Source organism: Passer domesticus, chromosome 2, assembly GCF_036417665.1.
Source record: "Passer domesticus isolate bPasDom1 chromosome 2, bPasDom1.hap1, whole genome shotgun sequence".
In the NCBI taxonomy this organism is placed as follows: domain Eukaryota; kingdom Metazoa; phylum Chordata; class Aves; order Passeriformes; family Passeridae; genus Passer; species Passer domesticus.
The window spans coordinates 71,946,888-71,960,543 of record NC_087475.1 but is presented as its reverse complement, the minus strand read 5'-3'; the positions used below and the strand labels follow the sequence as shown (position 1 = coordinate 71,960,543).

At 37.1% G+C, this 13,656-nt stretch overlaps 1 protein-coding gene across 2 annotated transcripts in view; it reads right to left on the bottom strand.

Annotated features, from left to right (window-relative positions):
• Window positions 1–4,245: 4,245 nt before the first annotated feature.
• Window positions 4,246–13,656, bottom strand: part of MIPEP (mitochondrial intermediate peptidase) — a 65,404-nt gene continuing 55,993 nt past the window's right edge. For both annotated transcript variants that reach the window (XM_064409204.1, XM_064409205.1), the window contains exons 17-19: window positions 12,072–12,193; window positions 11,204–11,277; window positions 4,246–4,487 (exon numbers count right to left, since the gene is read on the bottom strand). In XM_064409204.1, coding sequence (XP_064265274.1) covers window positions 4,393–4,487; window positions 11,204–11,277; window positions 12,072–12,193 — 291 coding nt within the window. In that variant the 3' untranslated portion in view covers window positions 4,246–4,392. The remainder of the gene's footprint in view (window positions 4,488–11,203; window positions 11,278–12,071; window positions 12,194–13,656) is intronic.

The window sequence follows — 13,656 nt, the reverse complement described above, 5'->3', positions numbered from 1 at the left end:
GCTCCACATGCCAGCTGTTGAGGAGCAGCCGCAGCGGACTTGAAAATAAACAAATCTCAGCCCGGGGAAGATCAGAAGGGCCGACAGACAGCCCTACTGGTGCTGATTTATACTTCCTTATCTTTTATCTCCTTCTCTCTCCTCCCCAAGCACACTAGCTGTTCTCCCACGGTCCTTCTCCCAGGGAAATCTGTGTGCTTGCCTTCTGCTATCATGCATCTTCAATTCTTAAGTTCTTTAACTCTTGAATTCTTTCTAATTTTAATGTAATGCTCCCCTTTTGGTACACTGTGAACCTGCTGGGGCAAAGCGCCAATTTGAACTTGTTCCCAAGAGCACACAAATAAATCCCTGGCTCTGGGAACACAAAATCTCCAATACTTTGCCCAGAAGCAATCTGAAATAGCAGACACACAGTGCCTCCCACTTCACAGCAAGCAGAGGAGGTGCTTTGGCTGGCACTGCTTTTCCAGCTCTCCACAGAAGACAAGGGGAAGCTGCCAGCAGGACAGTTATCCAGCAAGCACAGACTTGCTGCCCTTGTGGAAAAACCTCCTTCTAAAGACACTCTCCTCACTCACAGCTTGTTGGACCACAAAAGGTGGCTCTTCCCTGGTGTAACTGAGGCTACAGGGCTTCTCTGAATTAATCTGAATTTGGGCAGGTTTTTCAGAAAACAGTCCTGTTCTGGTGTACATTTCTGGTGCTGATCAGTAAACCCCAGCTCTTCTCGTAAGTTGTCCCTGCTGCCAACATATAAACTAGAAATCAGGTGCAACTTTGTCTAATTTCAGATACCAGCTGTTGTTAAGCATTTGTTTTCAGATCAATGTTCAATCTTTTGAATTTATGCTTCTGTATCATTAATCTTCTGACAGACTAAGGTGCATGTTTTCTAAGCCATCAATATTGCTGTTATAATAATCTCGTCTCTACATTTCCATCTTAGCATCATCTATAAGTAAAGTCTCTTACTTTGATATAAATTCATTTTTTATTTGTGCACAATGATTGAGATTCTGACTTGCCGTACAAGCAGCTATTTAACATCTGCAGAAAAGCTTTTATCAGCATATGATATGAATTCTTCCATCTGGCATTCCACTGAACACAAAGCAGAAACATTTTTGAACACCTCTGCCTTTTCTGTTACTGGCAGTGCTGGAATTTCCATTTCGGACTTACGACTGTGCAAGGAAAGCCCTCTTTTTCTGTGCCCAAGCTTTTAATAGGTTTTTTTGCTTCTGTATCAACCCATTACCATTCCTGGTTTCTAATCTATATTAAATTCTTCCCTGTCTGATTTCCCTTCTCTTCCCTGCCTTCTTAACTGCTGCCTTTTTGTCCTGTTATCTTCTTTGAGGTTTAGAGAACTTCATCCAGCACCAGCTGTATTTATGTCACCTGAAAGTAATTATTACACAATATTTCAGTCTATCTTAAGTGAATCAGAAAAATAATCACATCAAACATTAAAAAAAATGAAAGCAGCAAAGTTCACACCTCAGACTTTCAAATGTAATCCACCTGTGCTTTTCTGATGTGTTATAATTATGTGTTATTATTTCAGGATTGCATAAGGGTATAATTTCTTCTGAAGATGTTCACTACTTATTTTCCATAGCAGCCAAAATCCAAAACATTGTAAAATTTCAGATTAAAAGTATGATGCTGAGTTACAGTGTTATAAACCAAACTTTTGGATAGTTGGTTCAGCAGCCCCAGTGGGAAAGCATGGAATGCTGGAAAAGGATTACAGTGGTTTTTACATTTATGAAGAGTTACACTGCTGGTCACAAGAGAGGTCTCATGTTACTGAGAGTACACATTATTTGCTGGAAAATAAGAGTCTCTTGAAAAGAAAAAAAAAAAGGAAAAAGCATCAGACATTTGAACAGCTGGAAGCATTTTTAGAAACTATCAAAAAAACAGAAAAAAATTGAATAATATTTCCCCTTCTGTAGTAAGCCTCATGGTGGTGGTATATAATATGTTCCCAGGAGGCTTAATCATGTCTACTGTTCAATCCTCAAAGGTTATTTCATTAAAAAAAATCAGTGTAGTCAACAGAGTTTCTTCATAAAAGAACCTGAAGCTGTTAGTCTGAGATGTATTTATTTTTCTACCAGCTCTCATCTTTGTCAGACATCTCACGAGTTATAAATCTGAGCAATAAGCTGCAATCCACCATGCTCTGGCAAAAGGCAAGATTTTCTTCCTTTCTTTGTTGACATCTGATTTCATATTAGGAAGATATTGTTTGATGCCACTCTGATAAAACCTTGTAAAGACTGTTGTTTGCAGAAGGATCAGCTGAGATGGTGAATTAATGAAGTAATAGCAGCCATGAACATAAAGCAATGTGACTACTACGTATAGTTTGAAGAGGTATCTATACACAAATTCAATATCACTTGAATTTCTTTCAAATTAAAATGTAGGGGCAATCTCTTAATTGTAAATGCTCTGCTTATTCCGCCAATTATGATGCTTTATTTTCTTTACCACAGCGCTTCCAGAGCCGTGTCAGCACGAGGATTTCCGTTTGCTCAGTTCTTTTTGTCACAATGAATCTTTCAACGTGTGCCAGCTCCAGATAAACATAATCGCTAGTTTGTTCCAGTACAAAACCCAGGCAACAAACAATGAGAGGCTCCCTTAGCAACACCCTTGAATTCCCTTTGAAATACACTTCCATTAAATTCCCCACTATGGGCTGTTAAATTTACATTCATCAGCTATTGTACACTTTACAGACCTTCCCAACTTCACAATGTGGTTCTACTCACACCTAAACTGACACTTACTTTGTGGGTTTTTTAATGACTTTACTTACATCAAAATGCCCACCTAGCTTGCTAAGCAAAACCATTCATTCTTTCCTCTCAGGGACCAACTACAGACACACAGTGGAGTCAGTCAGTGGAACAAGAAATAAGCCTAGCTGTGGAACAAGTCTGAAAATGCACCCACCATGGTTTAACCAATGCATAGACAAAAATGTCTAAAGCCAGCTCTACCAGAATGACAGTGCTACTCACACAAGGTGACTTCCACCTTGCAAAAACAGGCAGTGAAAAAATTGGGCAAAATACCAAACAATACCCTTTTTACAGATTCTGCTAAATAGAGGGCAAATCATCCAATCAGCTCTCACTCTTATCTACCCTTTCCCAAACACCCACTTTTTCTGGCTGGGTTCTTTTACCTGTACTTGCTTCTCTCTCAGTTATTTGCTCTCATCTCTCAGCTTTGGTTCTCTTCCTGTCTTGCTTCTTTCATTGCATTTCCACTGACTAGAACACTTACATTATGTTTCATAAAACCTAGAGAGGACCTCTGAACAAGGCCATTCCTACAGAAAAAAACACCAGCGTTTTCTTGTGGGCTTTTTGGGTGTTTTGGTTTTTTTGTTTCTGGGTTGTTTTTTTTTTTTGTTGTTTTGTTATTGGGGGGTTTTTTGGGATTTTTTTTTCCAAAAAACACCTTCAAATACCATTTCATAATTTACATAGAGGGAAAAAGAAAAACCCATTGATAATATTCCCTTTGTTCATCATCTGTTATATAATATGCAACTGTACCAAACTGTTCCAGCCTATCCTGGAAAAATATTTTTGTTCTGAATTATTTTGTTTGCCCTCCAAAACCCACCCTCTTGTACTTTAAACAATTCCCCAAACTTGTCCACTCATCATTAAAAGCAAATTCAATGTGAACAAACATGCAGGGACCAGATAATCTCTAGGGTACCTATTCTACTCCTTTGTCTCTCTTATGTGTTGCAACATATCTCTTTCCTCCTCACCTAAAATTTTCCATTACAGAGCAGCAGGACCACAGATTTACTTCTCCCTTCTCTTCCTTATCTCAAATACAGCTCCTAATTTCTTTCTTTCCAATTTTCCCTTTGTTTCAAACACAGTTTGCTCTTCACCAATGCAGGACTCCTACAAAAAATATGATTAAACAAAGTTAAAGAAAATCCATGAGCATGTGGGAAAGACCTGTGTGAGCAGTTCTTGGCCATGACATCAAGAGGTAAACCCTAACAGTGAATCAATGCATGCACCAAAAGACCTTTCAAACCCCTCCAGTCACCCTGAACAGGAGTTCAATTCCCATTTACTCTCTTCCAACAAGATCAAATTTTCTAACAGACCACGCTGGAGGATTTGTTCTTCCAAATGCCACGCTTAAACTCCTATGCCGTGGAAAACAGTCATCTTCATGAATGAAACCAAGTGATTGAATGAAAGTATTTATTACCGTTCCATCAACATGAACAGTCAAACTCTAAAAGTGTTCACCAAAAAGCAAAACCAGTCACAACAATATTTTATCCACAATTATGAAGACATACACAATCTTCCGTAAAATAATTCAATTCTGTTATGAGTCCATGATAAAAGTTTCAAAGTCATGGTCTAAGTCTGAAACAAGGGCATCCACAAAATCTTCAACTGAAAGGGATTTCTGCAGCATACCTACAAAAAAGCAAGACAAGACACTCTTCATCAGAATGCTGTGACCTTGACAGCTTCATCAGTGACAGCACTTTTTATATCACTATACAACAGAAACAGTTATCAAGATTTCTTTTCAAGGAAAAAGTGCAATTATAGTGTAGAGGGATTATTTAATTTCTTCAAGATACCTGTTACACATTTTCACAGAATTGACAGGTTTCAAGGCTGTTAACTGATTTTTGTCATTAAGACCTTGTTTAAGCAGGGAATGATATGTGTTTTAAAGCAATGTAACCGCAGACTCAGTCATTCCTAAATGGCTGAAACAAATTAGTGATTGAACAGGAATATAAATCCTTATCTGCTAAGTCTCAGTTCTGACCAAACCAGAAAAAAAAAAAGTATTTTCTCAAAGCATTACAAACATCTTAGAACCATTTAATTTAGCATTTAAAATGCAGCTATCTCTGAAGTTTTTGACAAGGCACAAAACATAAACAAAAGCATTTTCAACATATTGCAGTTTTAGTTTTGCTTTTTTTACAGTACTAGGACTTACCTTTTTTAAGAATTTAAATTACTATATCTGTTAGCTGTAGCACTTGGCTACACGATAACAGACAAGAAAATTAGCATCACAAATTAGAATTAGAATCATGCCCAAATACTTAATCAGATAATTCTATAAACAGAGAAACTAAATATTTCACCCCTTCCTCTCCAGAATCCCAATTTTTAGACAGCATGAGAATATATCCTTTAAATTATTTTCAGATGTTTCTTTGTACTTAACATCACATACAGTTGGTCTTTTCACTGTTATTAACATCTTCAAGATTACACATGAAAATTTACTGCATAACTTGTACCAGAAAAAAAAAAATCAACAAAAAGCAACAGTACAACTGCCAAATAATGTAAAAATTAATCTTTGTATTTCTTTGAAGTGATCTTTCTGCCAATGTAAATATAACCTTGTTCTACCCTTTCTGATCGGTGTACCTACTGAACATAAATTTATATTCTTTCACATCCTCAACAATATTTGCTTTTGGTGGAAATTATAATTGCATGCTGCTAAAAGACTATAATCTTTTATTATAACACAATGATTCAAAACCCATCAGGAAACAGACCAGCTCAAAGTAAACTGGTGTGAGCAACCAAAAAGAATTTTCTTGCTAAGACCTTATAGAATTCCATTTTAACCTGATTTAAAAACATGTTACAAGTGTCAACACAAACTGCCATGGCCCAGTAGATTCATAGCAAGCACTAAAAGGAAAACAAATCTTACACTATATATAGATTGACTGAAATGCTGTTAAATGAAGTTTGCATTTTCAAAATGAAAGAACAGAATTAAGATTTCCAAGTTCTTGGTAAACTTGTCATCTACTCTAATGTTGGAAAAATCACAGTGGAATTACTTGTAGTTCACAATGAAAAATGGCTTGCTGTGTGCTGGGCTGAGAAACAGATGTGTGCAGATACCCAGCTACTGATCTGAGCTCCCCAGAGAGCCGTGGCCTCTTGCAGGCTCCCTCTCTCAGGTTCCTGGCTGGGGAACACGCATATTTGCTCCCTAGCAGCCTTGGAAAAATTCCAGTTAGACTCATATTTTCCTAAGTTTTCACAGAAGAGGAGAGAGTGCCTTAAGAAGGTGACAAGGATGGCAGCCCACTGGAACATAGACAGTCATTCCTTTTTCACCAGGGATCAGTATGGAGAGATGACTAAAATACTGCACAGATGTTACATAAAGATGGCCATAATAGATATAACCACCACTCCTCGAGCCCCATTATATAAAACTCCCCTTCCATTACTGACTTATAAAAAACTGCCAGTCTGGATGATGTTCAGACTATTCTCTGACACACTAACAATTACTCTGCCTATTATCAATACATTGGAAAAAAAACAAGAGCCAATAGTATAATGATAAGCAGAAGAGAAGAAACTGAAGCTGGGATTATCTTCAAGGAGATTTAATTTCCCCTCTTACATAAAAACGGCAAATCATAACAAAAACATTCCAACCCTCGATATTACAAAATGAATAAGAGAAATATAATTAATTACAGTATACTTGGATGCATTTCAGGGCAGCTGAATACAGTCTTATCAAATATCACTCAAAACTTGTTACAAATTGTATTTATTTATTAAAACCAAGTTTGCTTTAAATGTGTAGGAGATTCCAAAATCATTCTGGCAATGGTGATGTCAACTGACCTCCGATCCAGTAGTTCCCATTTTTGATAACAAAAACAGATTTCAGATTTCTTGCATTAGTGGTTTGTTGCACTCCTATTTTTCCAACACTGACATCAAAAGCAGACACCAGCAAACTTCGCTTTTGCAAAGAAGGGACAGAGAGTAACTGAGGTCATTGCTAAAGAACTCCTACTGCAGTGAAATGATCATGGCCTCATTAAATAGATAACCGCAGATTTTAGAGTAAGACAGCTCCAAAAGAAACAGGCAATGACCGTATTTCTGTGTTTTAACCTCTTACTCTACACTGATGTGCTAAAGAGTGGTCATGTCTCTCTTCAAACCCCATTAAAATATATCAAAGCAAGATCAGCTTTGATATATTGTAAGTACTCAGCAGTTCAGTCTAAATGATTTAGTAAGATGTCCACAAGGTCTGATGGTTGCAGTTTTCAAATTTAGGAGTGTATTTTAATACTCCTATTTCAGCTCAGTCTCTCCCAAGCCTAAGGCAACTGCATAGCTTATCTTCGTCACTTTGAAGTTTCTTTCACATTACAGCACTGTGGTTAACCACACCCTTTTGAGAGATGGTTAGCTATAACCTACAATCACTGAAAATTGAGAGAAGAATAAAGCCTGTGGCAAAATTTGGCCTCTGCCCCCCTGGAACACTAATTATTCTGGGTCCATGTAGTTTGAGCTAACATATGTTGCCGTTCACCTCACCTTCCAGGATTTATGCGCATTTCTTACGCTTTCAAAGAGACGTACAAACATGATCTGAAGATTTTTGCAGCCTCTTCAAATTATAATTACTCCATGAAGTACAGTCTGAGGCATGGAAAAGCAACTTTTCAAACAGCATGGGAGCAAATGGGTGTTTATTTATACAGCCAGTTGGTTTGGTTACCATGCAGGCTCAGAGCTGAGTATGACTGTCTGCAACGTAATACGGCATCAACAAAGCAAGAACGCAACCTCACACGCATTTTGCACAAGGACTTCTTCAGAAGCCCCACAGGCAATGTGACTGCACCAAGGCTGCAGGAGAAGTGCACTCCAGGATATGTTCCATGCTCTTAGCTCCCAAAACATCCAACCCAGTAGTTTTCACACTGCAATTCACTTTCTGCCTATGCACCTGGGTTTCTTTCCAGCCAGAGTGTGCCAAGGGAGACAGGGAGGAATGGTGCACACCTGAATCTTGTTCAGACCTGCAGTGAGCACACAACTGGACCTGGAAGGGATACCCGGGTTATATAATTTTAAAGGAATCTGGAATCCCTAATGCCATGTAATCCTAGGAAGGAGAAAATCTGCAAAAGCCATGTAATCAACACAAAATCACAGAGGAATCAAGTTCCTCTCAAAACATATTTTTTTCTCTAAGGAAAAACTAAAAGAAAATAAGCCTCTCAGACAAAACATTGTCCACCCATTTTCAATTGATCCTGATATCCATATTTGTGACTATTTCTGTACTTCACTGACTATCAAGGGGGTAAGATAAAAAGGGTCTCTTCAGAAAATGTTTAAAATTTCTCAAAAAACCTCTACGATTTTGGTTTTTTTAAAGGAAACAAATACCAAGAGAATCAAATGCAAACAACAACAACAAAAAGTATATTGTGTTTCCTAATTAAAGACTAGTTCAAACAGGAACCTTGTCAGCAACTCCACAGGTCAGATCCTTTATCTTTCCTAATCAGTACATCTATGGAATCATGTTGGAGAGAGATGAAAAGCAAGGGTCATATCCAAACACAAAAGAAAAACAATAGATAGCTCCTGAGAAGAAAATCATAACAAAGAAACTGCATAAATGAAATGTGTTCGTGAAGTAACCTGCTATCAAACAGCCAATGAACATGGATAACTTCCTAATGAGGTATGGAAACACTTCAAGGGTGAGGCTGCAGATGTGCATCCAAAAGCCAGACATGTGCAAGCCCATATAAAAAACCACCTGAAATAACAACCTAAAGAACTTTTTGAAATAGGGCACTGGTGAGCCCAGATTCTGGACTGTTTCTCTGAAGAGGAGTAAAATCAACAAGCTTTAAAGTGGAATCTGTCTTTAATCAGATACGTTTTGTTATTTGCTATGGGAGCACAGTTTTGCAACTGATGGAAACCAACAGGAGACAGAAATCAAGTAGTCTGGAATATTGATAATGAAAAAAATGCAGCAAGAGGAATCAGAATCTCATTGAACCTAAACAAATTGAATTGTTCCTACTTTTCTCCATAAATTCTCATTTTTTGTAAGAAATACAGTCAAGTACAAATATAACTTTTTTCATCAGGTGTGTTCTATGATTTAGCTTTCAATAATCCCAAATTAGCAATCAAGTTATTGTCTTGTCAAACACCCGAGTCACCCTTATTTCATTCTTCAGGGAGTCATTCAAGCATGTTTGTTAAATTTTTTACTTAACTACTTTTACTGTCTACAATTGAACATCACGATACATACAGACAAAAGAATCTGCTGATGAACACTGGTTATTTTTACGATCTTGAATATAATTTAGGATTTTTGAATAAAGAATGTAAAAATGAAATTCAGAATACAAAAGTGGCCAGGCAAATAATCTGAAGCAAGGAGATGTATCTTTGATGGAAGAGGATCAGATCATGGTACACTTAAGAAAACTGGGCATAAACAAGCCCACAGGCCCTGGCACGATGCACCCAAGTGTTAAGGGAGCTGCCAGATGGCATTGCTAGGCAACTCTCAGTAATCTACTGAAACAGGAGAGGTACTGTAAAGACTGGAAAAAAGCAAAAGTCATGTCTATCTTCAGGAAGAGCAAGCAGCAGAACCCAAGGAACTGTGGCTGGTCAGTCTCACCTCAGTCCCTAGGAAGGGTCTGGACCAGCTAATCCTGGAACCTGTTTCTATACTCACGAACAGCAAAAAAATCAGGAAAAGTCACTGTGGATTCACCAAAGGCAAGTCATACTTAAATAACTTGATATGATGAAATAACTGCCCTGGCAGAAAAGAGGAGAGCAGTGCACGTCACCTCCTTTGGACCTCAGTGAGCCCTTTGACACTGTCTCCCATAAGATGCTATCACATGCAAGGGGGAAAGACAGTTTTACTTCCGTAGATTTTCTGTAAGACCATCCACAGATGAATTTTGAAATTTCTTTCAAATACTACTTGATTCATAGAAGCACACTGCCAGCAACTTCAACACAGTTTCCAGGACATTGCAAAAAAATTCCATGTTCAGTAAAATAAAGAATATATCCCAGAAAGAGATCATAAGCATATCTGATGTTTAAAAACATTTTTTCTTTCTCCACCATATGACTTACGATGTAAAAACGGGATATGCTTGTAAAGATGCACATTCCTGTCTTGCCAATTCTTAATCCACAGTTCTGGGCTACAGTTTTTCAAGGTTACAAACAAAGACTATTCAAGAAAAGTAAAGAGAAGTAAGTTTGGGATGTCATATTGAATTAAAAGTAACCCTGTAAATCAGAAACATAAATAGACAACATAAAGAATATATAGTTGCTTAATATATGATGAGTCTAAGGAGAGCAGAGGTCATGGCCTCAAATATAAACAGATGGGTCAAAGAACTGAAATGTTCCAGTCATGAAACTGTGCCAATCTCATGATGAAATACAGACACGTAACCACTGTCTTCCTTATCTATAGAAAAAAGTCCCAGAAGTTACAGTCTGCTAAAATGGAGTTTACAGAGGCCAGTGAATTCATACTCATTTTTAATACTAAGAATTTCAGAGAAAGTTGAAAGATGTGCCAGGACTTATCAAGTGCTCACCTTAGGAACAGCACAAGTAATGTTTGGTTTGAATTCTGCAACATTACAGAGCAAAGTCTTTACCCTGATTTCATAGATTTGAGATACAGTCAACAGTTTCTCAAACTTGTTTCATTCTCCTGGCATTATATTTTAAGGTATGAACACAGAGTATTTTTGCTAAGGGTGTGAATGATTTTTAAAAGTTATTTTTCAGATTCAAAAGTCAAATATGGTAGTGAGATGAATAATGAATTGTGTTTCTCTACTACAGTTGTAAGAGCTGTATTTCATGAAAATGTACACTTGAAGTACTGATAGAGCCAAAGATATTTTAATGACACTGAAATGATGCGGCCAAAGCAAGTTCAACTTCTATGCAAAATAACCAGAGATTTTATGAATTCCATGTATGGAAAAGTTACTACTTCATTGTAGCCAATAAATGATGTAATCTATCTTCCTTCAAGTTTATTCTGAATTCTTTAGGCAGCCTTGTAATAGAAACCTTTCCAACACTTCAGCCCAGCTATCTGTGTGTACTCCACATACCACAAGAAGTTCTACTGACCATGATACAATGGTGATGACCAGTCCACTTAAATTTTTCTTTCATAACTCCAGTGAACATCATAATTAAAGTAAAAAAACCAAGTTAGGAAATACAGTTAAGTTGAAGTTCCTTCCTTTTGCAGGGGAATAAAGCAGTTATAACTGATCTCCTACCTTGCACCATCAGCATGGGCTCCTTTCCACCGCCGTGTGCCAGCATCTCTCTACGATAGCGCTCCCCCATTGCCCTGGAGAAACACAGGTGTTAGAGCCATCTGCAAACACAACCTGCCCAGCCTTCACTCAGGTTTGCTTCTAGCATCTCTACAGAACTCACAGACAGAGAGCAGATGAAATTTTCCACCCTGAAACAATGGCAGATGCCATGTTGGCTCCTTAAATTCAAATCACATTTAAAATCCCACTATGAGGAACTGAACTAGACAAATTTTATTCATAGGAGTGTGTGCTGGTGCTTATAGAAGTTAATTTGCGAACAACATTTCAGGCTTCATTGTGGCAAAGGGAAAAGTTGTCCAGTTACAATGTCCTGAACATTCAGCAAAGGCTTAAGAATGCTTAGAGTTTGTGACCTCACAATTTGCTTTTTTTATTTCACAAAGCAAAATGAGTACGATAGTTCTACTGAGCTTTGATGTTGGTGACATGAAGCCTGTTTAATACCCACACTTGCTTTGATTTCAATTGAAAATTACAAGCTATTAGGCATCTATGAATTTCAAGCTCTCTAATTACATCTAAATAGGGATTTCAGTGCCTCCCAACTGACACACCTGTATTTTAAAACATTGACACAATGTTTTTTGCACCAATGAACACGTCCCAAAGTATATATATATACACATATACATGTGTGTGTGTATATATATATATCCATAGTTAATTTCTGCTTTGTAGTCCTCTTAGAATCAAGAAAAATGTTAAAAACCAATTTGTGTCAAAAAAGCCCACCAACCTAATTTGCTTCATGTTTTCCAGAAGCAACTAGCATTCAACCTATTTAACATTTCTGTATTTTTACCTATCAAATGGGTTCTGAGCAAAGCACTGTTTCCACACCATAGAGGCAACAGCCCTGGACATGAGGTAGGAGTAGTATTTGGCACCATAGCCCACAAGGTGACTGAATCGGAGCTGCCAGGCCTGTAAAACAAAAAAGAACCCAAAACCCATGTTATCTTTTTTTATTCCTTATGTTGTTCAACATTTTCTTATGGATGATGGAATAAATCTCATCCTATTAATGACAAACAAAAAAGAAAAAAAAGAAAAAAAAATAGCCACCAGAAATAAATCCCAGAATGAACAATCCTTTACCAGAAGAAGCATTTTTCAATCTGTACATCCAATATGCTGATCATCAAGATTGAAACTATATATAAACAGCATCAGAAGGGGAGAAAATAAAGCAGTAAAATAAATTACTCATATTTTATCATAGCTGTGTAGTTCTACTGGTCTTGAACAAAACCCACAATTACCTTGTTACAAGTAACACAGTATTTTATAATTTTCCATGTGAGTATGTGTGCAGTATCACACTCAGAAAAGTTCAATTTATAACTTTTGTCAGAAACAAAATGGTAATAGTGATTTGTGTTTAATGCTACAAAAATATACAGCTCTCCATGTGGCAACCATCTTAGAGGTACACAAATTCCATCCACATGCAATGCCGTAATTCACAGATTTGTCTGCACATTTTTAAATGTGTGTATATATAGCAGATTATATTCCACAATTATATTGCTATTCATTTATGGATTGTTACTTCACACAGTGACTCATTCAAGTGATGACAGACTTTTTTTTAATGCTTTTTAGTGTTGACTGTTTCCTTATGTTTTCTTAGCAAAGAAAATCAGAACTATCAGCCTTATCTTCACAGAAATCAAAATACTTTTTCCTTTTTATTTCCCTTACTGCAACAGAATAATTTAAATTGTGACAGACCTCCAAAAGTCATCTGATCCAACCCTCAAAGCAAAGCCAGCTTTGAAGAGATTTCTCAGGGCCTTGTCTAAAGTCTCCAGGGATGAAGATTTCATCACCTCTCCAGTGTGATGTGTAAAGTAAGTAGGTCCAAACTGAAATGCTGTTTCCCAACAAATTGAAATGAGAATGGATGACTGTAGAAAGGAAGGAGTATGAAACTTCCTTTGCCCTTTGGCTCTGAGGAAACTCCATAGAGAAAACAAGTGCACTATCTTATTTGCCTTCCTATCCAAAGTCAAAACCCTTAACATTCTTGTGTTGTGTCTGTTGTCATGATTTTTGCAGGTACTATAAAAAACAGAGTTTCAAAGACGAACTAAAAGATAAACAATAATGTAGCATAACAGATGTTTTTAATTTAAATCCGTGGGCTCTCAGATGCTTGTTCTTATTTTACAGTCAACGGCTGAAATTCTGATGAAGCCAAACAAAAAAGTGAAAGGACATATGTAATTTTCCAAAACTATTTGTCTTTCTGATTCTTTAGCACACTGTAATTAACAAAATCCTTTTTTACAGCTGAAATAAACTATGCTCCTTTCCTGATTAAGATCTTGCTCTCCATTACCCAAAAAGATGTATGTGTATTCTAAAAAAAATTACCAACTGAA